General features: G+C 44.8%; 1 protein-coding gene across 3 annotated transcripts in view; it reads right to left on the bottom strand.

Annotated features, from left to right (window-relative positions):
* PVALEF (parvalbumin like EF-hand containing) overlaps positions 1 to 26193 on the bottom strand; it is a 38892-nt gene that overhangs the window by 5727 nt on the left and 6972 nt on the right. For 2 of the 3 annotated variants that reach the window (XM_053297067.1, XM_053297068.1), the window contains exon 2: positions 645 to 754. In XM_053297067.1, coding sequence (XP_053153042.1) covers positions 645 to 754 — 110 coding nt within the window. Of the gene's footprint in view, positions 1 to 644; positions 755 to 14464; positions 14525 to 26193 lie in introns of those variants that run through there. The other variant, XM_053297069.1, reaches the window with a different exon arrangement.

Genomic DNA, 26193 nt, shown 5'->3' with positions numbered 1-26193 from the left:
CACTGCTTTGGTTTTTTATTGTGTCAGGTGGTCTATGTTACAGCATTATTCTGGCACCCTATCATCCCTTATGCAAACTAAAAGAAAGGTTTTTCATCTTGGTAGTTTGAGGAAAGATCATCTGTGGTTTATTATCATTTGATGAAACATCTTTCTCACACCTATTAATGTCAGCAGGAGAAGCAAGGAATGCTTGCCTGTCCATAGGGATGAAAAAATATACCCCTATGAAAATCTGTTTGAGACCCAAGAGATCTTCATAATCATGATATAAACTTTCATGTGCCAGTATGATAATACAAACAGCTGGGTGGTTACAGTTTCACAACTCAACAGTAGGTGAGCCTCTCAGGTATGACAATGCACTTTCAGCTTCCCACAGAGTCTGGCTAGTCTGATGGTACATATTCATCAAGATAACTTGATGTAGAATGTTAAACCCTTCACACCCATCTGTACTCAGGACTAAAAGGGCATGCAATCTGAATGCAGGTTCCTGAGGAGGGTTAATTCTTAATTGTTTCTGCATATGGAACCTAGGGACACGGTTTGCTCCATGGGAATGAATCTAGTATTCATTTATGTTCATTCACTGGGGGTCATGCCCACTATCTCTTGCAAATATGTTGCATTCTGTTCCTTACCATGATGCCTCACGTCAGAAGGCAACAAGTCAAGATCCTTGTCGGTCAGGGATGCTCCCATGGCCAAGGCCATCTTCTTGACTTGGCAAGCAAAATCGTCCTCCATTTTGCTGGTTGCAAATAGAAGTTAAATGTGAATGGAAAAAGACATTGTTGCACACAGCAGCAATGCTAGTCTAACCACACTCATCCTGCCCTCCACTAAACAACTTAGCCATACAGAAGACGCTAGAAGCAGAGAGAGGAGCAAAAGATCAGCTCTCAAGATCAGGAGATAAGCCTTAGAACTGTGTCATAACAACAACAACAACAAAATTGCACTTTATAAAGTATATTTCAAGTGTACAAACATTTCAGGTTTACAAAGCACATTTCAGGTGTAGCCTTTGCATTATGAGACTACAAAGCACCTTCAGTATCTTAAACAGTGATCTCAATAATCCTTACAATAGTCGTAAGGTATGTCCATATTATTGTACCCAGATTAAAGGATGAAACTAAGGCTGTGAGTTTGTGGTAAAGGTGATGCTTGAACCAAGGATCTCATGGCTCATGCTCTTAGCCACCACTCTGCCGTTTACATATTGCACTTTCCCTGTGTGAGTGTAACACTGATGTAAGGAGGGAAACACATGCCAGTGTACACAAAGATCATTTGGATATCCATTTTGCCAGGTGTGCATTCAGTGGAGAGCAACTGGCCCTATCCAGCCCCAGCACAGCATCCCTCCAGTGGCTGTTGCCCCCCCCCTTTTTTTTTCTTTTTTAGATTGTGAGCCCTTTGGGGACAGGGATCCAGCTTTATTTCTATGTAAAAGTTCTTGGGGAACTTTTGTTGAAAGCAGTATATAAATAGTCAGCATTGTAACACAGACAGGTGGGCTCAGATAGTGCAGCTTGCTTCCTTCATGCGGTGGTGGTGGCAGAAGTTAGCAGTTAGCTAATGAACTTTCCTCAGTTAGACGCTACCCCTGCTAACTGAGTAAAAGGGCATCTTGTAACGTGGTGAATCTCTTGTTTATCATGGGGAGAGCAACTGGCCCTATCCAACCCCAGCATAGTATTCCTTCAATGGCTGATGCTGGTGTTACCTTGTGTTTTTTAGATGATGAGCCCTTTGGGGGCAAGGGAGCATCTTATTATTCTAGGAAAACCACATCTTATTATTCTAGGAAAGCCTATTGAAAAGCAGTCCATAAATGTTTGTAGTCATAAAGAACAGCAAGCAAGTAGGGGGCTGTACATGCACCTCTGTGCCAGCATAGAGGAGGAGAGCTGGTCTTGTGGTAGGAAGCATGAATTGTCCTCTTTGCTAAACAAGGTCCACCCTGGTTGCATTTGAATGGGAAACTTGATGTGTGAGCACTGTAAGATATTCCAGCACCTGCCTGCTTGCATGCAGAAGGCTCCAAGTTTCTTCCCTGGCATCTCCAAGATATGGCTGAGAGAGTCTCCTGCCTACAACCTTGGAGAAGTTGCTGCCAGTCTGTGTAGGCAATACTGAGCTAGATGGACCAATAGTCTGACTCAGTATATGGCAGCTGCCTGTGTTCCATGCAAAGAGGCGGGCTCAGCAGCTAGCTTGCTACTCTGCCTTGAGCCAAGAGGTGAAGTTGGTGGCCTGGCTGGGGAGAGCAAGCTGGGTGAGCCGTGGGGAGGAGGACAGAGGACTGTTCATGTGGTAATCCTAACCAGGAGATGAATTGAGAACTCTGCACCTAGACAGCAGACTGAGCAGACAGGGCTCACCTGGTCATCAGCTTCACCGTAGTGAGCTGTATTTATTCTTAACTGATCCAATTTTTATCAAAATATGCATATATAATACCGTTAAACATATACAAATATTATGCAAAGTGCAGACTTGGGATGCTTTTCACCAAAAGTCTCCAATTTCCACTTCTTTGGTGATGGATATCAGCTTTTCCCACCATTGGGACCTGGCAACCCTAACACAACCCCATGTATCTTTCCCCATTGATAGCAGGAGCTACCCCAAGTGCAACAAAACATGGCAAGAGCAATGACAAATGGGAAAGGGATCAAACACAAGATCAAAGCTGTGACCCTGCTGGGCGAGATTCACGCCTGCCTTTGAAAGAAGCTGGCAGAGCCTGCCTGCCTGTGCAGATCCTGTGCTTTGACAGTGATTCCTTAGTTGTTCTAATAGAATATCCTGTGGGTAAAAGAACATTCTTCACACAGGAGGCAGTATGTATGTATAGGACAAAGTTGGTTATATGAATGCTTGTTACAGAGTGATCTGCAGTTTGCTAGTTTGCATCTTAGTAATGCCCAAAGGGCAAGCAATGACTAGTTTGGTATCGCCAAGCTAGGAAGAATGAGTACTGATGACCATGGAACATAAAGGGGGCTAAGGCAAGCTGGCAACGTCTGGGGTGCGGGGAGAAGACAACATCACCTGAATCCCCAGGCTTAAGGTGTTTGAAAACCAGTGATATACAGAATGATGGAAACCCAGCTAGCTATCTTAGAACAAGTGCTTCAGGCAGGATATCAGACAGGAGCTGGGCAGTATCCGGTTCAGCAAATGCCATCCCTTAAGGTGCAAGAGTGTAAATGCTGCAGATAAACCAGAAGGGGACAGAGTAGAACCAGATAAAGAGCTCAGACAGAAGGATGTGCGAGCTGGTCAAAGAGATCAAATGGCAATAAGAAAGACAGCACAGACCACGTAAGAGATTCCGCAAATAGATGCTTATATGCCAGTGCCAGAAGCCTCTGAGCCAAGATGGGTGAGCTAGAGTGCTGGTTGCTAATGGAAACATGGTGGAACATGGTTATTCCTGGATATAAACTCTATAGAAATGGAGATGTGAATTGGGTGTGGAGTAGCACTATATATTGAAGGGATAGAATCTCACAAGCTAGAAAACCTAGGAAGACTGGAGTCCTTCACAGAAACTCTGTGGGTGACAATATAAGGCATGAAAGGAGATGTGTTACTAGGGGCATGCTATCACCCTCCTGATCACAACAGTGACTGGGAGCTGCAGAAGTAAATCAGGAAGGTGTCAAAGAGAGACAAAGCTGTAATAATGAGTGGCTTCAATTACCCACACAGACTGGGTAAACTCATATTTGTGTAATGACAAAGAGGCCAAATTTCTAGATAGACTGAGTGACTGTGCCCTAGAAAAGTTGGTCATGGAACCAGCCAGAAAAAAGGTGACCTTGGACTTGATCCTGAGTGGTGCCCAGGACCTGGTGCGAGATGTCAGTGTCATGGAACCTTCTAGGGAACCGTGGCCATAGTGTGATCAAATTCAGTATACATGTGAGGAGAGAATCTCCAACACAGACATTTTGAACTTCAGAAGAAAAAACTTCTCTAAAATGAGGAGTTTGGTGGGGAAATGGGAAGGGGAAATCAGGAGAGTCACTTGGCTCCAGAACACATGCATGGAGGCTATTCTCACCACCAGGGGGAACTGGGATAAGGGAGCCTAGCCTGGTTCCTCCTGGCCATGGGAGCCGCACAGCTCCCGGCAGTGAATCTCACTAAATACCTCCTCCCCTTAGACAAGGTTAGTGGAGCGAGCACTCTGCTAACCCCGTTTAGTGCATCGTGTGCTGCCGCAGTGTCACAAGAGAAGGCCCACGGCCCAAAGGCTACGACAAGCCTCTCGGCCTCGGGGGGGGGCCTCCCTAGGGTGCCCTGTGCACTTGTGCGGGGCATCCTGGAACTTCTGGGAGCCAGGTGGCCCCCGATCCACACTGCCCCGACCAGCTCCGTGACAGAGCCAGTAGTCAGGTGCAAGCTCCCTGCTCGTCTGTGGGGAGAGCAGGCTAAGCCCTATCTCCCCGCAAAACCCACCTGGGCTCTGTGCACGGATCGTGTGTAGAGCCTCATGGAGTTTATTTAGAACTTCCACAATATTCCAGGTGGGAACCTGGAATAGGGAACTCACCAGGGCAGTAGACATGATTGCTCCTAAGCGTCTCATCTGACCTGCTTCTAAAATGGCCCCTTGGTATACTGAGGAGTTGCAGGGGCTGAAGCAGCTGGGTAGGTGACTGGAACGCAAGTGGAGGAGAACTTGGCTTAAATCTGACAGGACTCAGCATAGAACTCATTTGAAGGCTTATGCGGTAGCGGTGTGTGCAGCAAAAAAAAAAAAAAGAAAGAAAAAAGATGTTGGTCTGCGCACATTGCATCTGCAGGTAAGCGTTCAGCAGAGCTATCCCGGGTTGTGAGGAGTTTAATTTCTGCTCCTTCTGCTTTAAATCAGTCCCCAGAAACATTCTGCTGTGATGCTTTTAATGGGTTCTTTGGGGACAAAATCTCCTGTATTCAGGCCCACATGGATTCCACTACTTTTGTCAGGTGTATGAAGGAGGTGTCCAGCAATCCCTCTTGCCATATTAGGTTGGATCAGTTTTAATCTGAGGATGTGCACAAGCTGGTTGGGGCAGTGCAGCCTACCACTTGTTCTCTGGATCCTTGCCCAACTTGGCTGTTTCTATCTAGCAGGGAGATTGTTGGAGGTGGCCTAGTTAATATCATAAATGCATCGCTGAGGGAGGGTAGGGTGCCTCCTTGCCTGAAGGAGGCAATGGTTAGACCACTTCTTAAGAAGCCTTCCCTGGACCCCTCAGCGATGGATAGTTATAGGCCAGTCTCCAATCTCCCTTGGTTGGGCAAGGTGATTGAGAGGGTGGGGGCTGACCAGCTCCAGGCGGTTTTGGAGGAAACTGATTATCTAGACCCATTTCAAACTGGCTTTAGAGTGGGCTAAAGGGTTGAGACAGCCTTGGTTGGCCTGGTGGATGACCTTTACCAGGGAATCAACAGAGGGAGTGTGACTCTGCTGGTTCTTTGGATCTATCGGCAGCATTAAAAAACCATCGACCACGGTATCCTTCTGGATTGCCTAGGGGAGCTGGGGATAGGAGGCACCGCTTTACAGTTGTTCCACTCCCATCTCTTGGGTAGATTGTAGATGGTGGAGCTTGGTGACAGTTGCTCCTCAAAACGGGAGCTGTTATATGGAATCCCTCAGGGCTCCATTCTGTCACCAGTGCTTTTTAACATCTACATTAAACTGTTGGGTGAGGTAATCAGGAGTTTTGGTGCTGGGTGTTATCAGTAAGCTGATGAAATCTACTTCTCCTTTTCATCTGTATAATAAAATGGCATTCATTTCCCTAAATGCCTGCCTATAGGCAGTAATGGGCTGGATGAGGGATAACAAATTGAAACTGAATCCAAGCAAGATGGAGGTGCTCATTGTAGAGGCTCAGAAGTTGAGGAATGAGTTAGATCTTCCTGTGCTGGATGAGGTTGCACTCCCCCAGAAGGAGCAGGTATGCAGCTTGAGAGTACTTCTGGACCCAGGCCTCACCCGAGTATCTCAACCTGGAGAGACCATTTTATGCCCATTTTTAAACAGCTTCACTGGATGCTGATATGTTTCCAGGCAGAATACGAAGTGCTGGTTATTACCTTTAAAGCCCTGATCGGCTTAGGTCCGAGTTATCTCAGAGAGGGCCTTCTTCAGTATGATCTCCACCACACATTAAGGTCATCTGAGAAGGTCTGTCTTCAGTTGCCACCAACACGTCTGGTTGCAACTCAGAGGCTGGCGTCCTCTGTGGCTGCTCCTGGGTTGTGGAATGCACTCCTGGCAGAAATCTGTAATCTGAGTTCATTACTGGCCTTCAGGAAAGCCCTTAAGGCTTATCTGTTTGGCTTGGCCTCCCAGGGTTTTTTAACTGTTTTTAAACCGTAAAGGTTTGGCCTTTATTTCCAAGATTTTAAGAACTGTTTTAATAATGGTTTGATGTTGTTTTTACATTTTTTCTGATTTAACAGTTAATTGATTTTAGTGTTGTTTTAATGTAAACCACCCTGAGCCATTTTTGGAAGGGTGGTATAGAAATAAAATAAATAAATAACTAAGGCCCGGTTAGAATGTATACCGAAGAGGAGGACAGGTACCACCAAGTCCAGGATGCCAACATGGCTAACAAGTAAAGTCAAAGAAGCTATAAAGGGGAAGAAGACTTCCTTCAGAAATGGAATGGCCTACCCAAATGAAGAACACAGAAAGGAACACAAACTCTGGCAGAAGAAATGCAAGGAGACAATAAGGGAGGCAAAAAGATAATTTGAGGGAAGCGTAGCTAAAAGCATCAAGGGGAATAATAAAAACTTCTTAAAATACATCAGAGACAGGAAACCTGCCACGGAGTCAGTTGGTCCATTAGACAATGAGGAAGTGAAAGGGATTATTAAGGAGGATGTGGAGATTGCAGAGAAGCTAAATTAATTCTTTGCATGTGTCTTCATGGCAGAGCATATGCCTGTGTGAACCAAGCTTCTCTGGGACAGAGGCTAAAGATCTGAGTCAGACAGAGGTGACGAGAGATGTTCTAATCTGTCTGGGAAAATTAAAAATTAACAAATCGCCATGGCTAGATGGCATCCACCTGAGAGTCCTTAAAGAACTCAAATGTGAGATTGCCAACCTCCTTGCAAAAATGTATAAACTATCCCTACAATCAGGTTCTGTACCAGAGGACTGGAAAATAGCCAATGTAACACCAATTTTCTAAAAGGGATCCAGCAGGGATTTGGGAAATTACAGGCCAGTTAGCTTAACATCTGTTCCAGGCAAATTGATGTCAAGCATTCTTAAGGATAAAATGGTTAAGCATATAGAAGAACAGGCCCTGCTGAAGGAGAACCAGCATGGCTTCTGCAAAAGTAAATCTTGCCTCACCAACCTTTTGGAGTTCTTTGAGAATGTCAACAGGTGTGTAGATAAAGGTGATCCAGTTGACAGAGTATACTTGGCTTTTCAAAAAAGCTTTTGACAAAGTTTCCCACCAAATACTCTTGAGAAAACCTAGCACTCATGGGAAAAGGAACAGGTTCATGTGTGGATTGGTAACTGGTTGAAGGACAGGAAACAGAGGGTAGGAAGAAATTGACAGTTCTCTAAATGGAGGGAACTAGCAAGTGGAGAACCCCAAGGAGCTGTACTGGGATCTGTGTTTTTTAATTGATTCATAAATGATCTAGAAGTTTATTTTTACATTTATATTCTGCTCTTCCTCCAAGGAGCCCAGAGGAAGTACATAGTTAAGTTTCTCCTCACAACAACCCTGTGAAGTAGGTTAGGCTGAGAGAGAAGTGACTGGCTCAGAGTTGCCCAGCAAGTATCATAGCTGAATGAGGATTTGAATTTGGGACTCCCCATTCCTAGTCCAGCACTCTAACCACTACAGCACACTGGCTCATTGGGGTAACAGTTGGAGTAATAGCAAGGTGGCCAAACTTGCAGACCACACCAAACTATTTAGGGTAGTGAAATCCACAACATTGTGACTTTATTCACCCTAAGAGATTTTGCTTTTATGGATTGGGGAGAAGGCTGAAATCGGTTCATTAGTTGTGCATACTAACAAACTGATTAAAAAGGCACCCACAAAATTTTCCTTAAAAGCAAAACGGGGACAAAACAGCTATAACAATATGCCAGGAACAGATGCCAGAAAATCAAGACTATCCTTGGTTAAAAAGAACAATGGAGCTCATGCAGAGGTCTCTCTTTTTTTAAAAAAGTGTTCACTGCCACACAGAGGAACAAAAGAGGCTCTGTATCTAATTTGCAACTGCGTAGATTTTCTGTAGAATATTCAAGAAAAACTTCCTACATGCAAGAATAAAGAGACAACTTCAAATGCATCATTTGAAGAAGCTGTGTAATTTCTGTCCACTGTTTCTGTGGGTCATGCATATCTCTAGGGATGATTCGGGCAAGTGTACATGACTTAAGACATCTTTCAGATCTGTTTCTGTGTTCCTAGGACAAGTCACTAGGGCTTATCAGGGCACTAAGGCATTCTGTCCCCACACATGAAGGCAAGCGTGTGCCTCTGCTCCATCCCTTGAACCATTTACTTCCCCAGAGGTGCATTTGAGGATATTCAAGCATCTACAGTTGAATTCAATACCACGTAGTGGGACTGTGCTATTTACTGAGATTATCTTGCATTTAATCCGAGGGAAGGAAGTTTTCGATTGCCTGCTAAAACCGCAGGCAGATTTCAAATTCCACTAAATCCTGTTGCACTGAGCTAGCTGCTCATCTTGCCAATCAAGCCACCCAGTCTCATTCTCTTTGGCTCTTTCTCCCGTCACAGGCAGCCAAGTGTCTGCCAGCTGAGCTTAACTCCTGGGTGAGTCACCCTCTCTTCCCAAACCCTGCATTGCACACTTCATTTAACAAAAACTGCAAAATGTTGGATGACAAAGGAACACAAGTGATCAAAGAGGAGGCGGGGGGTGCATTTATTGAAGAGGGCTGCTTTCAGCTTAGCAGCAGGATCAGGAATCCAAGTATTCAAAAGAGCCAGGGTATTGCAGGGGTTAGGCTGTTGGATTTGGACTGGGGAGACCTGGTTCAAATCCCCCACTCAGCCATGAAACTCATTGGGTGACCTTAGGCCGGCCACTATCTCTTCGTCTAACCTACCTCTCAGGCTTGTTGTGAAGTTCAAAAAGATGGTAGGAGAACCATATACACCACCTGGAACAACTTAGAAGAAGGAGGGGATAAGAATGTAAAGAATCATGATCCAGGAAGCCCACTCTTGAGGGGGCTGTCTCCTTTGCACTAGAAAATGGTGAGAAAGGTCTTTCTAAAAGTGTGGAAATAATAAATGATCATGGGTTGGTGTGATGAAGCAAATTCAAAAAGCAGTTAATATATTTCTTGGGAAAGCATTCTAAAACTTAGAGACCCCCCCTGCTCCCCCACCTCATAAAACTGTAGGGAGACATATTGCCCCTTCTCTGGCAGGGCCCAGAGATAAAACTGAATGCATTTCACAAGCTACCCTAATCATGGTCAATCAGCTCATATTAAAATCTATCAAGCAAACTATTCTTCTTCTTATTATTATTATTACATTTATATCCCACTCTTCCTCCAAGGAGCCCATAGCAGTGTACTACATACTTATGTTTCTCTTTCACAACAACCCTGTGAAGTAGGTTAGGCTGAGAGAGAAGTGACTGGCCCAGAGTCACCCAACTAGCATCATGGCTGAATGGGGATTTGAACTCAGGTCTCCCCAGTCCTACTCCGGCACTCTAACCACTACACCATGCTGGCTCACTCTATGATAAACTATGCTCTCTGAGTCAGGAAAACACACAAAGTTTCCTGGTTTTTTGTTGTTGGAAGACAAGGTTAGGTCAATTATTTCAGGCTAATCTAGGACCCTTGCTGAGATCTTTTTAATGCAAATAAAAAGTAAAGCCATTTCTGCAGAAACCCCCTTTCCTTTATGCAACATGAGCTCTTCATCAGCTTCTCAACATCCTCTTGGCCCTGACTGCAGGGACCCCAAGACCACTTTCAAACTTACACCTAGAGTGAGACTGCAAAACACATGAGATTCCATCCTATAGGAGAGGAGGAGAACAATCTGGGTGCACCAGGAGAATGTGCTTTGCTACAAACCAGAGACACAATCTTCATATGCATTATTTTTCTTGCCCTCTTAGCATTAGGGATGTGCATTTCGCTTCGGATACAAAACGTTTTGTGCACAAAACAGGCCGTTTCGGCTGTTTTGTAGCCAAAACAAAACACCCAATGCTCAAAACAGAAAATTTTGTAGCAAAAACAAAACGTCCCTGTTTCGGATACAAAACGTTTTGTTGTTTCGGCTGTTTTGGAACTCCATTTTGCAATTGCAGAAAGTCTTTCTCCTTCAGTCTCCATTTTGAGTTTTGACATCTGTTTGAATTTCCAGCCCTTCGGGCCCGCAGATTGGCCAGCGAAAGCATGGGCTGATCTGCTGGCAATTGCCTCCTTATTCCTTTTAAGCAAATTTAAGGGTAAATTTTACCCTCATTGGCTAGTGGGGCAGTGTGCTTTTACCCTCATTGGCCAGTGGGGCAGTGTGCATTTCATTGTTGTTGTTTCACACAGTTGTGTATAGATCAATTGCATTTTGAGTGGGAGGGATGTGGATATGCATGACCTTTGGAAATCTGCCTGATTTTTTCCAAAGCTCTGCTGCTGTTAAAGTGTGGTGTTGATGTTATTTGGGGTGGATCTGGGGCAGAAAGGGGGCTTTGGGGGCAGAAGAGTGGTTCAGGTAGTAGTGCCCCAATGGGCTCCTGCTGCCACCCAGATTCCAAAGGAATTGGGAAAAGGGCTGATTTTTAAAGAATTTCTGAAGTTGACATGTCTTTGGGGCAGATTCGGGGCAGAAAGGGGGCCCGAGGGGCAAAACAGTGGGTTGGGTGGCAGTGCCCCAAGGGGTGCCTGCCACTTGCCCTATTCCAAAGGAATAGGGCAAAGGGCTGATTTCTTAGGAATTGTTGAAGTTTACGCTTCTTTAAGGTCCCCCCCCCCAGGGAATAAAAGAGGTTTCAGAAGACGTATAACTCCGCCTTGGGGGCACTGGGGTAGCCAGGAGCAAGTGGTGGTATAGTGCACACAGGGTGCCAACCACCCCCATGGGGTGCTGACCCATGGGGTGCTGGGTTCTGTTGTTTCTGAGGTGTTCTGAGTATAGATTCTCTGGTAGCATATGAGATTTTCAATGACAAACCATGAATCCACTCTCACATGCTACCAGAGAATCTGAATCTATACTCAAACATCTCAGAAACAACAGAACCCAGTACCCCATGGGTTAGCAACCCATGGGGGTGAGTGGCACCCTATGTGCTCTACACCACCACTTGCTCTGGGCCACCCTGGTGCCCCCCAAGTGCAGTTATGGGGCAGGAATTATGGAGGTCCATCATTCCCTATGGGTAAGAACTTTACAGACGTGCAAACTCCATTACAAATTTAAAAATCAGCCCTCTGCCCAATTCCTTTGAAATAATTCTGGCAGCTTCCTTGCCCCCACTGGGCACTACCACCCACCCTACTCTGCTCTGGGCCACCCCTTTCCCCCCAACATGAAGCTATACTTTTGCTGAAACCTCCATTCTTCCCTATGGGAAAAATCCCATACTTCAAAAATTCACCAAAAATCAGCCCTTTGCCCAATTCCTCTGAAATTTGGGTGGTAGTTTCCACCCATTGGGCACTACCACCCCCACCCACTAGTTTTTTCCCCGGGCCATTTTTCAAAATCCAAAACGTTTTGGATTCGGATTTTGCAATTTCGAACAAAGAACAAAACGGGGGAGTTTCGGATTCGGGGAAAAAACAAAACGCACAACCCTACTTAGCATAATCTCATGGTTGAGGGGAAATGAAAGGGTAGGGATTCTGAGTTAAGTTTGCTATGACACAGGAAGTCAACAGGTAGAACTGATGTTACACAGTCCACAAAGTTTCTGGAAGCATAAGCTATCCTCCAGGCTTTTAAGTAATACTATGGGAGTTATTCAGGCAACTGGCACCCAAGGGAGCTTCAGCTGACTGCAAGTATCTTGTGATGTCTACCAAAAGGGATTGGAGCAATGTATTTACAAGGGGCCTAAATCTAGCTGAGCAAGAAATAGATTCTCATCCAGGGTGGCTTTAGAAGGGGGAAAGAAGCAAATCAGCAGCACAACCTGGCAACCAAACTAGATGGGGACAAGCGGTTGCCAAGCAAGATCAGCCTTAGCAGGTGTTCTTGCACAGCTACTTAAAGGACAGGGAGGTGTCCGTGAGATCTCATGGTTTAGCTTACTAGTGACCTTTCTGGCTGAGGGGTGGGCATCTTTATGTGCTCAGTTGATGCTGAGGGGTGGGCATCTTTATGTGCTCAGTTCCCATTGCGTGGGAAGATTGCACAAAGCAATCATGCTTGTCCCTAGAAATGCTGTGCTCCACAACAGTGAAATAATAAAAGATTAGCCAAGTAAACAAACAGCTCCATGTCCAATTGTTACTCTCTTGCCCTCCTACAGGCTCTGTCCTAGCTAGTCTTGCCCTGTATAAACACGCTCCAGATGTTAAGCAAATGAGGTACCAAGATGTGGCCTTGATTGCTTTGCAATGTAGCAGAGAGCAAACCCTGTTTTTGTACTTCCCTGAAGCCACCAGGAGCAATGCATTGTGGGATGTGTGGCCCTGAACTTCCATTGAAAATGCATAGCATAAGCAACTGAACAATTCCTGCCAGACAGCCAACAGTGTGGGCTTCTCCAAGACCTCTGCTTCCCTACCCTACTGAAGGGGAGCAACACCAGCTAAAAGGCCAAACCTTAATCCTCCACAGCTCATTTCTTGAAGTCTAAAAAAGTATATCTGACATTCTCTGTTCTTGTTTGCAGGAGGGTTGTTTATTTGTAGGGCTTGGCTGGTGCTCTGAAGAAAGCTCCTTCTCCTACACGCTCCTTGACCCTCCCTTCCCTCCTCTCAGGGACTCTTATATTCGCAAGGCAACATCTTGTGATGTGAGCTTGTTCTAGGATTACACTCAGCCTAAATAACTCAGTTTTCCCCATGGACCCCATGTTCTGTCAGACTCTGTCTGCCAGGCATGTATTTAGGGACGAACAGTGTGGCTCCTCTCCCATGACTTTTGAGCATTCGGAAAGAACAGCCATTCTCATATGAGATAACTACCATGGAGGTTACCCACTGCTCAGAAAAATGAAGAGTGAGGGAAGGAGTGGAGCAGGGTGGTATCTGTGTGAAGTGCACGTTTCCCCCTCCCAATACTTCGACCCAAACCCCTTGGCTGGTACTGTATGTTAAGCCAACTGGCACTGCCAAAGGTGCCAGTCTCTATTAACCAGATTACCTCAAGTTATTGTGTCCCAACCCGTGTGGCTGTTGTACTCTCTCTACTCTGCCAGGGGAATGCCTTAATTTGCCTGGCTGAGTGTCGCTTGTAGGTAGGACTGTGGAAAGAAAGCTCTATTTTCTTGGCTAGACAAGCGGTGTGCTGAATCTGTGTGGCAGCAAGACCTGCCCCTGGTTACCTTTTAAAACCAAGTCTCTTTGGAGGCCTTCACACAAAAATATTCTTAGCAATCACGAACATTTTAGAGTCTTACCCCCACCCCCGCACTGACATTTTTGCAACGTTTTGAACATGCTTTCAGGGGAGGTTTTGAAATATCCTTTCCCCTCATAACAATAAAATAGCATTTTCTGTTCCCTCAACCACTCTGATTTTTTCTGTGCCTTAATTAAAAGGCTGCTGTTACCAAATTGTTGATGCAGAATAATCATGGTTTTTTGATACTTCTACTGCAACGGTAGCAAGCTGAAGCAAAGAGCATCTTGTAGCCTTGAGCCCATTAATGTACTGAAAAGCAAGACACACACTCAAAATCCCTTCCAATTCTTCCTCTTTTCCTGACCCCAAATGGAGAAATCCGAAACTCAGTATGAACTAGCCATGACACTACCCTCTTTAATCTGCCCAGTCCTTCCCACAGCAACGCCATCACTAACCCCTATGCAACAACTTTCAAAAAGGAAGCTGCCCAGGAATGATGGTCCCTCAGTGGGTTGGTTTGCTGTAGCCTTGCTATGCACTCACAGTAGCTGAACTTCATCTTATAGTAAAACAAAACCACATGCATGATTTGTGAGCAGAGCACACTGACTCTACACCCAGGTTCACAGAGCATCAGTATGAGATAGCTGGCATTCCTCATTAGCTCACTAACCTTGAGGTCTTTTCTTCCTCTCAGAGTCTAAATGGTTGCCTTTCTCAGTTCCAGTCATCCAATCCCACTCACTAACCAGAGAAACCTCAAGAGTGGGGCTCTATCATGTTTGGCATCTCTAACTGTGCTCCTGAATAACTGTGGCAACTGGACTGGTCAGCAAGCTAAGCCTTGGCACTGCATAGCCACATGAGGTACTTACCTGTTGCAGATTTCCTCAGCTCGAGTCTTGGCGGGCTCCCTTTGGTCAAGCTAAACCACATCCCTGGTTTATATAGGGCCAGGTTCCTTTGCTCAGCTTTGCTATTTATGGAGAGATGCACCTGTCAGAGCTGCATCCTGCAAATCTCCTGGGCCCTTTCAAGACACTAATGGATCATCTTAGAGGCTGTGGTATTATCAATTGTCACTGGCAACTAGATGCTCAGCATCAGATATCATACTGGTGGTCTGGGTGGAATCTACAGAACATGCTCTCCACTCCCCACCCCCATATGCCCACACAAACAAGTTCCCCACTCTGTAACAGAACCGGCTCTTTCCCATGTAGAGGGGTAGGCTGAGGAAGATATTGCTCTGCCTTCTGTGGCCATTTTTATTCCAACTCTCAACTCTTCAGAGGTAAATTGTCCCAAAGGAAAACAAAGCAAATTAGTTTAATTTGACATGTTAATTCATTGAAATATATGAATATGAGGCACACACTGCCTAATTTAAAAAGTTGTGAGGCAACCCTTGCCTAAACAAGTATCTGCTACTTGAAAAAACAGGCCAAATGTCAATCATATTCCCATGTATGTTTCCCCCTAAATATATAGTGAAACTAAACTCTTATCATAATTCCTACACTTCTATTAATTTCTACCTTCAATACCCTGGAACAGCTTTCCTACTTCTTGGAGCTACTACATTATCTTGCTGGACTTTCCAAAGTCCTTATCAAAGGTTCCTGAGTAAACTTAACAATCATTGGAAAAGAGAATGGGTTTCCCTTCCCTTTAGGACTGGTAACTGGTTAAAAAAAAACAGAGAACAAAGGTTAGGAGTAAACAGGTAGTACTCACAATAAAGGGAAGTGGGTTTTGCCAAAGATCTGTATTGGGAACAATGCTTTTAAACTTGTATATCAATGGTGTTAGGGGTGAGCAGTCTGGCAGCCAAGTTTGTAAAGACACCAAATTACTGAGGGTGGTGAAAACCCAATCAGACTGTGAAGGGCTCCAAAAGGATGTTTCTAAGCTGGCTGTACGGGCAACAGCACAGCAGATGAGGTTGAATTAAAATAAGGAAATGTATATTGGGGCAAAACCCCACTAATTTCACATAATAATTCCCATTATTATATTTAGCTGCTAGTCGCTGAGTGATCACCACTGAATAATGAAATATCAAGTGCTGGGTGGGTATGTGTGTATACACAGACGGTTCAAATGCACCAGTGGCAAAAATGGGGTGGCAGTCGCTCTTGCTTCCAGCCTGGCACATTCCTCCTCTAGACTCCTTCAGATCTCCTTTAACATTACATTTGAAGCCACCTCCCTCCCTATCTTTGGCAGCAGCAACCTCCTTGCTTTGTAGCCAAGTGGTGTTTCTTCAGACCCCGAGGAAGCTGTTTGTACTCGGCCCATACGGGAGACACATTTTGTTGAAGGGTCATGGGAAGGTCAGCACACCAGGCCCAGAAACTGTCACAGCATTGTCAGGGCTAGAGGCTCTTGTGCAAGAAGAGACAAGGGATTCCATTCAGCTAGGTACTTCCTCCACCCTAGCTTTCTTCTATGCCACGCCCACTCTATTGACAAAACAGCTGTGATGCAACCCAGGCTAAAAATGTTCTCTCTCCAGAAGTGTAATGTGTAGTTAATGAATCATTGCATGCGTCCTCTAGCAACCTCCAAACCCCCACACATCACTTCTCTCCCACTTTACATCGTCTAAAGGGGAACACTTCTAGTGGAATCCCCTAAATGAGAATGGCAACAAATGCTATCACATTAAGGCACCCTGATGCAAATATGTCGGCTGGCGTAATCACCTATCCCATGAGCAAACAGAATGGCTGAAGCTCAAGTTCTGAAGCAAATGTAGGAACGGATGATGGCTATGTTTGTGATTCTTATTTAAACTCAGGCAGTCCCATCCTAGGCTTAGCTGAGAGATGGCTGCTACTATACCAAACCATACATCTATGTGAAATTTTTACTATGCAGTCTAGCTTCCCTATTCTGGTGTCACTTTGTGTTTAGTTGCAGGTTTATCCTCTTCCAGCCAGCATAATCTGAAGATAGGACTACAATATTAACCAGCTGATATTTCACCACTGTTTTATGTCTGAACCTTGGCAAAGAGTCAGATATACTGAACTATATATTGAACTCCCCTACTAACTGAGCAAAGAGGCACCTTTTAAAAGTGGTGATTATCTTTATTTAGCAGCGGGGAGAGCGAATCGCCCTGTCCATCCCCAGCACAGCATCCCTCCAGTGGCTTTTGCTGGTGTCTACCTTATGTTTCTTGTTTCGATTGTGAGCTCTTTGGGGACAGGGAACCATTTTATTTACTTATTTTTATTTCTCTATAAACCATTTTTGTTGAAAAGTGGTATATAAATATTTGTAGTAGTACCCAAAGTTCTGGGCATTCAATCTACTGAATTATTGTTTATGTGGAGATTTCAATTATCATTATTACACACTATATATATTTATCTGTTGTTCACTTCCTTTCAATCTGCATTTTATTCTGGCATACATTTTGGTTTCTTTTTGCAATCTACTTCCCTGCCATTCTGAGGGTTCTATCTATCATTTAGTAATTGCTTTTTCCTTCATTAGTTTCATCTAAAAATGCTGTGAAGTGTTAATTTTATTCAGGGAGTTTTTCACTAAATGATGTCATTACAAAGTTGGATAAGTAAGATTAAGTTTTACAAGTGCTGAATTGCTAGATCAAAGCAAAACTCTTCACTGAAGCAAATGCCTCTAAAGACTGATTAATATTAACACAAAAGATCTGCATGTGGGTTAGTTAAAATCAATATGTAGCATTCCCTTCTTCTGCTATTTCTTTGGCCTGTTGGTTTCCTGGGCCACATATTTTAGTTTTCAAAAGATCACTTGCCTATTCATTCCTTCCTCCACCACAAAATCTTCACATGTTAGGAGTAATATTTTGGACCTGGGAGAATGTGACACTTTCCTCAAATGGGACATTCATTGCTATTGTGATCGCTGTTGATTGACTCTCACAAACCATAAGCATGGCAAGTGCATCAGCAGCACAGCTAGCCAGGGGTGTCACCTTTGCATCTTTTATATACAGGCAGGATGATGCTTTTAAAGAGACAGGTACCCTTACGTCTATGGTGGAAGATCTGGCAACCCTAATTGTCACTGAAATGTCACTTGTAGAATTATTGGGAAATGGCTGCCACGCTTTTGTGGAACATTTTGGGTAAATGTAGAGCCAGAATTCTAGAAAAGTTTCAGAGTTCTATGAGATCACAGCAGTTTATCCAAAGATGGGAAGTAGGTAAAATATAATGTGAAATATGCACCGGAGAGAGAAAGAGAGTAACATATTTCCAAACGGGAAGTTTACAAAGAAACTAAAGAAGTATCTGCTTTTACATGCCTCTTAAAATGAGAACGTAGAATAACAGACTTCATTTACGGACTTCATTAGCAGGAAGAAGAGGAACCTATCTCTATTCTATCTCCCTTGCTTTCTGTGGGAGGGATTTTCAAATGTTGGGAAGCTTGAATGTGACTGAGCTCAGAGCAGTGGAAACAGAATGGGAAGGTGTGGCTTTGGCGAGAGAACGGAGGAGGAAATCTGTCTCTCTTGCTTGAATGTTGCTTTTGCATTTTAACTGCTTGCCAGTAGATGGCACTGGCTCTTGGTCTTTTTTCGAAATCCCTTTGTAAAGCCATTCCCTCCATCTTAGGGTGTTAATTTGGATCCATAGCCCCAAATAAAGTAACTACCATACTTAGTCACTACCCAAGTTGAATATTTAGTGCCTCAGCACCAATCAGGATATGCCTTTCTTTTCTCCCCCACAAGGGTGGGCAGGGATCAATCCAGCCCCCAACCAATCAGAAGTCAGAATAGCTCACAGGCACCAGATTTGGCTTATTTTAAGCCAAACTCTGGGTTATGGCCCATTTGACTCACAAGTATACCCCTTAGGTTCTGGTGATCCTAATTTCTGACCAACAGCCCTCAAACAAAGTCAGCCCAGTAATCTGATTTCCTAGGGTCCTTCTAGACAGGCTGAGCAGAATTTTTGGAGCTCTTTGTGCAAAATAGAAGCACCCATTCTGCAAGCAAATGGAGTTCAGAACAGGTAAGAGTCCTCGCTACCTTTTCCCAACCTTCCCTTTCCCAGAGGGAAGCCAGCCATTTCCTCCTCTATCAGTACCCCAACCAAGCCCCCAGGAGGCACTGGATTTCTCCAGCATTTGCTGGGAGCTCTTTCCTTTACCTTTTAAAAATACCACTGGCAACTCTTGGCAAAATTAAGAGATCTAGAGAATGAGGAGGAAAGTGGGGGATATGGTGGACTGGCACTCCTCTGGGTAGTTCTTCTACTAACCAGCAAGCAGCCTCCTGCCTTCCCTCTTTTGGAACTTTAAGCAAAGCCTCGTGTTAGCTCCTTTATCTTAGTCTTTCACCTCTCTTGAGAATGAAAGGGGGGGGGGCGTTATAGCTTCCAAATAAAACAAGGCATTTTAACTGAAATTACTAATTGTACAACTTCAAACTTATCCTGTTTGAAATGTGTATGTGTCTTTAATGCAGAAATATGTTCTTATTGTTTAAGAATTATTAACATTCTGAAGATTATTGTCTTCTCTTCATGAGCAGGCAGTGCTTGGAAATCAGGCCTGTCCCAAATAGTCAAGTAGCTCTACCACTCTGTAGTTATTATGCCAGTTTTTGTTTGCTGTTGGTTGGTTATTTGTGTTTTACATTCTCTCTCTCTCTCTCTCTCTCTCTGTGAGAGGAGTAGTAGTATTGAAAGGAGTGGTGCTCAGCGTATGTTCTTTGGACAGGTTTGTGATTTATATGGCTTAATTTTCAAATCTGATAAAGGATTCACAGAACTGCAGCCGATTCTACAAAGTCTATTCCACATAAAGCCTTAATGAACTCATTGGGGCTTACTCCCACTGCTGTGTGCATAGGATTGCAGCCCAAGGACATTTCCCAGAAATGTGTATATTGTAAGAAGGGGAGAAATAAGGCTTGCTTAAAAAAAAAAAAAAGGAGGCATACCCATATGTGTGAGAAGAAAGAAAACGAGTGGGCTCTGTGTGTGGCCAAATACATTGTGGTATTTTCAAGTGGTGTGAAATGTGCAAATAGGCACTCGAGGTGCAAAACCTCCCCCCACCCCCAGTAAGCTGATCTTCTTAGCCGAGTCCTGCATGGGATGAGGAGAGGACTGATGTTGCAAGGAGGGGAGAAATGAAGTCAATGCTCCTAGAAGAAGGAATGGAGCAGCTACTGCGGGGAAGTAGAGGCATGGGAACTTTAGAGCAAGTGGGCATTGATGCTTTCCACACTGATGCCCACCATGAGCCACTCTAAGGACAGGATTCCTTTACTCACAGCCAACCAAGCGGTGAATGTAGCCCTAAATGAGCACTAAATAGCCAGCTGCCAAGTGTTAGCAGAGATTTTGGTTGAGATAAGTAAACAACTTTACAGATGAAGAAACCATGGGCTGGTGATTCACTTCTTTCTAACTTAGGGTTGTACCTGCCTAGCATTAGCTTCGCCTATGGTTACCCCTGGCTCTCTTCCCTCCCCTCTGCCCCACCATCCCCAAGAAGAAGCAGCCACTACTGTGAATAATGTGAATAATTGTCTGTTGGGATTGAGTAGCCCTCCAGTGTCTTGCACTCTCTTGTTGCTGTGAGCTGAGATTAAGAGATGCCCACAGCTGGTGGGTGCTGTGCTGACTATGCTGTTAACAGCTGGATTCCTTGGCTCCTCTTGTGCAATACTATATCTCCTCACCAAGAGGTATCTTGGTTTTAAAAATCATCTCCACAAGGCTCCTAGCTATTATCAGATCAAACTTCTGTCTCACACTCTTAGCAGATTGTTTAGTTGCAAATCATGGTGGTGAGGGGAGCAGAGTTGCAGTCTGACAACACTACCTGACTTCATATCTGTGAAGTCAGATATGCTCCAGAAGTAAGGCTGCAGATAAACAAGCCTAGAGTCAAGTCCCTCTGGATTGACCTTGGACAAACCACGCTGAGTGTCTAGGCATCAGTTCCAGTTTATAGGCTGGAGATTGTTATTAACTATGTCTTTCCTTCTACTAGAGCTTCAGGGTTTGGGAAGATATTGAGGGTCTATCTATCTATCTATCAAATTTATACCCCACCCAAACTTTCATCTCTAGGCGGCCAATAATAGTTGTTACACAACTGTAGAATTGTCTTTCCATTATACAGAGAGCCCAAGTATGAGCTAAGCATGATTCAAGTGTCATAATATCTTCGCATTCAGGCCATCCCACACATGATGCTGAGGCAAATCCAGGTTAATCACCAGGCATGTATTCAAGAGGGAGCTGCAGGTAATCCCTGGGGATCAAATGTGTTTGTTGCATTCACACTTTACATGTGTGCACTTAAAATATCTTCAGGATATATCTAAACACAGCGAGGGTGTTCTCACGAGCAGCCTGGGCTAGGCTGCTCATGTGGAGTGCCAGGATCTGCGCGGATCCTGGCACTTCTGCCCAACCTAGGCCTGCTCCTAAGCCCGGCTCTTAGCTGAGGTCAAGAGAACAAGCACCACTGAACCGAGGAGACACAGAGACGGGTGCCTAGAGAGCCTATCTGATGGGGGAATCCCTCAAGGTACCATGTTAGTCGCTTGGTGCCTTGTGGGATATGCAGAAATTTGCGCTGTGTCTTGTGGGATATGGGGAAATGAGTCCTGGCCTCTGTTGCTCCGCAGTGCTGGGAGCAGCACGGATAGTCATCCATGCTGCTCCTGGCAGTGCAGGTTGTGTGGGTGTGTGGCTTGAGCACAGAAAGGATCCAGACCTCTTATCTGGCGGAAAGTAGGTTGAACCCTGCCTTCTCCCGTGCACGCTCACATGGGCAGTCATGTGAATAGCCCCAATGTGTGATGTGGCACTGAGACTGGCTTTTAAAATTCAGCATGAAAGAGCTGTTTCGGGATTGTTTGTTTGTTTATCAAATTTATATACCGTTCAAACTTTCGTCTTAGAATAGTAGCAGCAGCAGCAAAGCAGTTGTATGCTACTGTTTAAGTCTTCAAAGTATTTATATACTTTAGTTCAGTTATTCTGAAAAACTGATTAGTTACCCTGGGATAACAGGCCCTAAATTAATTTAATTCTCTGACTTATTTATATGTTTAGGTGGGACTCAGACATCAAAGTGAGCTAAACAAAGAGTCTGGCAACATCAGGGAGTTCAGGCTCATCTCTCTTTTATCCCAGGATAATGGCCACTTCAAATGTTACACATTTCTGACACTGGAAACACTTATAAGTAAAGCCAAACTAAACATGACACAGGAGAGCCATGATTAGAATCTCCTGCAGTTTTCTAAAACACATAATATGAGCTGTTGTGGGCCCAGAAACTGGATCAGGACCATGGTGCTGGAAGAAGGGGGTTTAACCATTTCCTCCAGTGCTATTTTCCCAGGGGAAAGTGCCCCTAGATCTGTTATGGGCACCTTTGAGAAAAGCATGCAGATGACCTTAAGGTATTGTATGTTTCCAGCAGCTTTGGGGAGGGCACTTTTAATAGCAGGGGGTGGGATGGTTTAATGCCATCCTCCCCCAACACCACAGTCTATTGAATTCATTCCTCCACTCACATCCCAAAACATGTTAATGTTACAAAACATGTAATGGGATCCTGATTATGGATCCCCTGTGTCACATCTAGTTGTGCCCAAAGAAAATAAATGTGAAACCTGTGTATACAGATCAGGTCCGCACAACCTGTGACCAATCAAGCCAAATTCAGTCTCAGGCGTGTATAGTAGCCTAGCATGGGCTCAATGAATTTTTGGCTTCTTTGCTGCTTCTCCTTTGCAAGCCACACTATGGGGCCATTCACACGATTAGCAAAAATCGGGCTAGGAGAGCCTAGCCCGATTTTTTGCTATACGTGAGAACCACCGGACTCGGCTACGAGCCCGGTAGTTCCAGAGCGGGTAACCCACTCGGGAACCCCTGGTAAAAAACCCAGGTTTGCAGAGCGAGCACTCCTCAAACCTAGTTTTTAGAATTGTGAGTAGCCGCGGTGTGGCTTTGCGCTGCGCCTACTCACGAGTAGACCCCCGGCTGGGAGGCTTAAAAGCAGCTTCCCGGCTCGGGGGTCTCCCCAGTTGCTCGCGCAGTGCATACTGGGGCTTGCGGGGGCTGTGCGGCCCTCAAGCTCCCCAGCCCCCACTGGCTCCATCAGGGAGCCGGCAATCGTCGCCCAGGGCTTCCTCCCCGCTCACCCTGCAGAACCGGGTCTCATGGATTGTGAGACCCGGCTCTGTGTGTATGCTGATGGGTTCCATTGCCTTGGTTGGTCACAAGTTATGCAGCCCTGTTGTGAACTGTTTTGTGATGATCACACATGTGTCTCTTTCACTTCATTCGAGCATGGTATACATCTACTGGGAAGTAGGGATGTGCATGGAACCGGGTGGGGGTGGCTCGAGGGGGTGGGGGTGTCACTTTAAGGGCGGGGAAAGGTGCACTTACCCCTCCCCCCGCTTTCCTCCTACTGGTGCTCAGTTTCCGTAAAAGCCTTTGGGGTGGCAGTGTACCTCCTTGCCACCCCATCCTCCTCTTTGGCTGGAAGTACCAGGTGCATGTGCACGTCAGACGTGCATGTGCCCAACATGCGTACGCACACCTGGTACTTCCGGCCACTTCCAGCCAAAGAGGGGGAAGGGGCAGCAGGGAGGTACACTGCTGCTCCGAAGGCTTTTACGGAAACCAAGCGCCGGCCGGAGGAAAACGGGGGGCGGGGGGTAAGTGCACCCTCCTCTGCCCTTAAAGTGACACCCCACCAGCTTTGAACCCCCCTCCCCGGTGTTCGAACCTGTTTGGAGGCCTGTAAAAGGGCCTCCAAACAGGTTCATGCACATCCCTACTGGGAAGCTGTGGCCATCATGTATTCTCGGTATGTGCACATGCAGTTAAATAGACACACATACAGTTGTCATATGTGACAATTCACATGCAGTTTTTATGCTTTTAAATATATAAATATGTAATGTTGAAGCAGGCCCATAATATTATATTAACAAGAAGACCTTCTATTTCCCCAGATAAGCACAGTAACCTGTGAATGACTCCAGATAGTCAATAAGAGTAGGGCTTATGAAATGTCCCTTAAAAACTGGTTCAACCTATCTGGAATGTTTTATAGATCTGCTGGTAAACTGATGTAAAACTACTTTCTATTTTGCATGTGCAGCTGGTGAATTTGTGCATGCAAACATGACAGGTGCATTTTGATGAGCTCTCTAAATATCTGTATGGAGGGGATAGCTTTTCAGATTGTTTCATGGCACAATAGAAATGCATTTATTTCCTGGCTGTTGTGGTTACATCTTTCTCCTAGGGAATGTTTCTGTTGCAGGGAAATTGCATTTCCCCAGCACTTAAGTGGCGAAGGTTGGAGTGGGGTGGGGGCACAACATTTGTGGTTTGGAGTGCTGTGTGGAATGTGGCTGTACAAACAGTTGTCTAGTGCATATGACATGACTGGTGATGAACCCAGAGCCTTGCGAACTTGACTAAATGTGTGTGTTGTTGGCTATTTTATGTTAAGGCTATCCTCTCCCTTGCAGTATGACCTACCATTTTGTGAATCCCTCTTCCTTTAGTTTTAGGATGTGTGCTCCCTAATCCAGTGCTGCAGTTCATGACCCCCCCCCACTTTAAAATACATCAGAGACGTGATTCCCTGCCCTTCTGCAGCAAGTTTACCCTGTTTATTTCTTTGCATGTGCTACTATTGCTAGATCAGCATTTAATTTAAAAAAACAATCTGGAAAGGCCCTGAGCAAAATTGAAAATATTTCTTATTCTGTAGGTGACTGCAGTTCTGAAATTCACACCCACATCTTCCAGCTGGAGTTTTGTCTCAAAAACGGGATGAAATTCACCTCTCCTAACTTTGAAGAGGTAGCTGTCTCCTGTTATTGAAAAGGAATAGTGTTTGAAAGCGGAATGTGGTCTAAGCATTTGTGCTCCCACTCAGGCTAACTGCCTCTGTAACCACCCATTAAGAGTTCTGTACTCTGGTTTTACAAGCAGGAATTGTAGCTGCATACAATGCAATATTATCTTGTGCCCCAGGAAGGCAGAGAATGAGCTTGAAAAGACCAAGACGGCTTCTCAGAGAACATTTATTCGCAAGGATACCTTTAATTCTCTCTCTCTCTCCCTCTCTCTCCCCTAACATAAGATCTATTTATGGCAAGATGACATCCGCAGCGCCATGTTCTTTGCAAGCTTCACTCCTTTGAAAAATTTAATAGTGCACGCAAATTCAACTTTAAATATTAACATGGGCAGTGGGGAAAGAGAGGTCCCGTGCTAAAAACTGTACAACTGCATGGCAAGGGGACTTGCCTTTGCTGACAGTTTTCAGTTACTGGGTATGTAAGTGCTTTAATTAAAATGTCAGGGCTTTCAGGACAGCAAAGTCTTAGTCAGCTTTTATCTATGCTTTGGCCCAGACTCAACATGTTAATTGAGTATTTGAGCCCTCATTAGAATGGTCAGATGGAAAAAGAGACAGGGCTCCTGTCCCTTTAAGAGATGCACAGAAGAGGGAATTTCAGCAGGTGCAGCTAGCCATTTGGGGGGTGGGGGGAGAAAAGCTGCACCTGCTGAAATTCCCGCTTCTGTGCATCTCTTAAAAGGACAGGAGCCCTCCCTGGTGTTTGAACCTGTTTGGAGGCCCGTAAAAGGGCCTCCAAACAGGTTCGTGCACATCCCTACTGGGAAGCTGTCTACCTGTGGTAGACATCTGGTCTTGTAGGCACACTCTGATACCAAAATGCCACTTTAGCTAAAGTAGAGAAAAAGGCAAGACCTTATCCATAGTTACCTTATCAGTAGAATCTGCCATAATGGGCAGCTCCTCTGGTTGGAGTATCAGAATAGGACTTTGGAGATCCAGGTTCAAATCCTCATGAAACACACTTGGTGACCTTTGGCCAGACACTCTCTTTCAGCCTAGCCTACTTAACAGGGTGTTATTAAGATAAAATGGGTGGTGGCAGCAGGGTAGGTCCTCCGAGGGGGACCATGGACACTGCCCTCTGTTCCTTGGAAGAAGGGAATAGAAATGTAATAAATAAAAGCATTTCAGTTTCTTCATCCGGTGGGATCCAAAGTGGTGACAATAGCATTCTAGTACATTATAAACTTTGCTTGGTGACAACGGTCCAATGGTCCAAGAAGTGTAAGGGTCACTACATCCTAGAATCTGAATAACATTGTGCCATTATAATTGTGCCAGTCCCTGCCTAAAGCAAGTCAAGTTTATTATTCTCCACTGTACAGATTCAGCACTCCTTCCCTGCCCCGCCCCACGACAATCCCAGAGAAGGCAAAGAGGAGCTGAATGCAGTTAAAAGTACTTGTCCAGGAACATGTAGGCAGAGAACAGATAAAAAAACACTCTGAGAACCGTTTTTGGTTGAAAACTAATAGTATATTAAATAGTGTATAAATAATACTGGCTGACAGCTAGACTAAATTACTCATGAGTAGTCCCACTGAAATTAATGGGGCAAGTTAGTCAAGACTAACTTATACCATTAATTTCAGCTGCACTGCTCATGAGTAATTTAGTCTGGATGTCAGTCAGTAATAATAATAAGCAGTCTCGCCTGCATAAGGAGAAT

Source organism: Hemicordylus capensis, chromosome 2 (assembly GCF_027244095.1).
Source record: "Hemicordylus capensis ecotype Gifberg chromosome 2, rHemCap1.1.pri, whole genome shotgun sequence".
Lineage (NCBI taxonomy): Eukaryota > Metazoa > Chordata > Lepidosauria > Squamata > Cordylidae > Hemicordylus > Hemicordylus capensis.
Note: the sequence above shows the minus strand (reverse complement) of the source record. Positions and strands in the feature narration are given on the sequence as shown.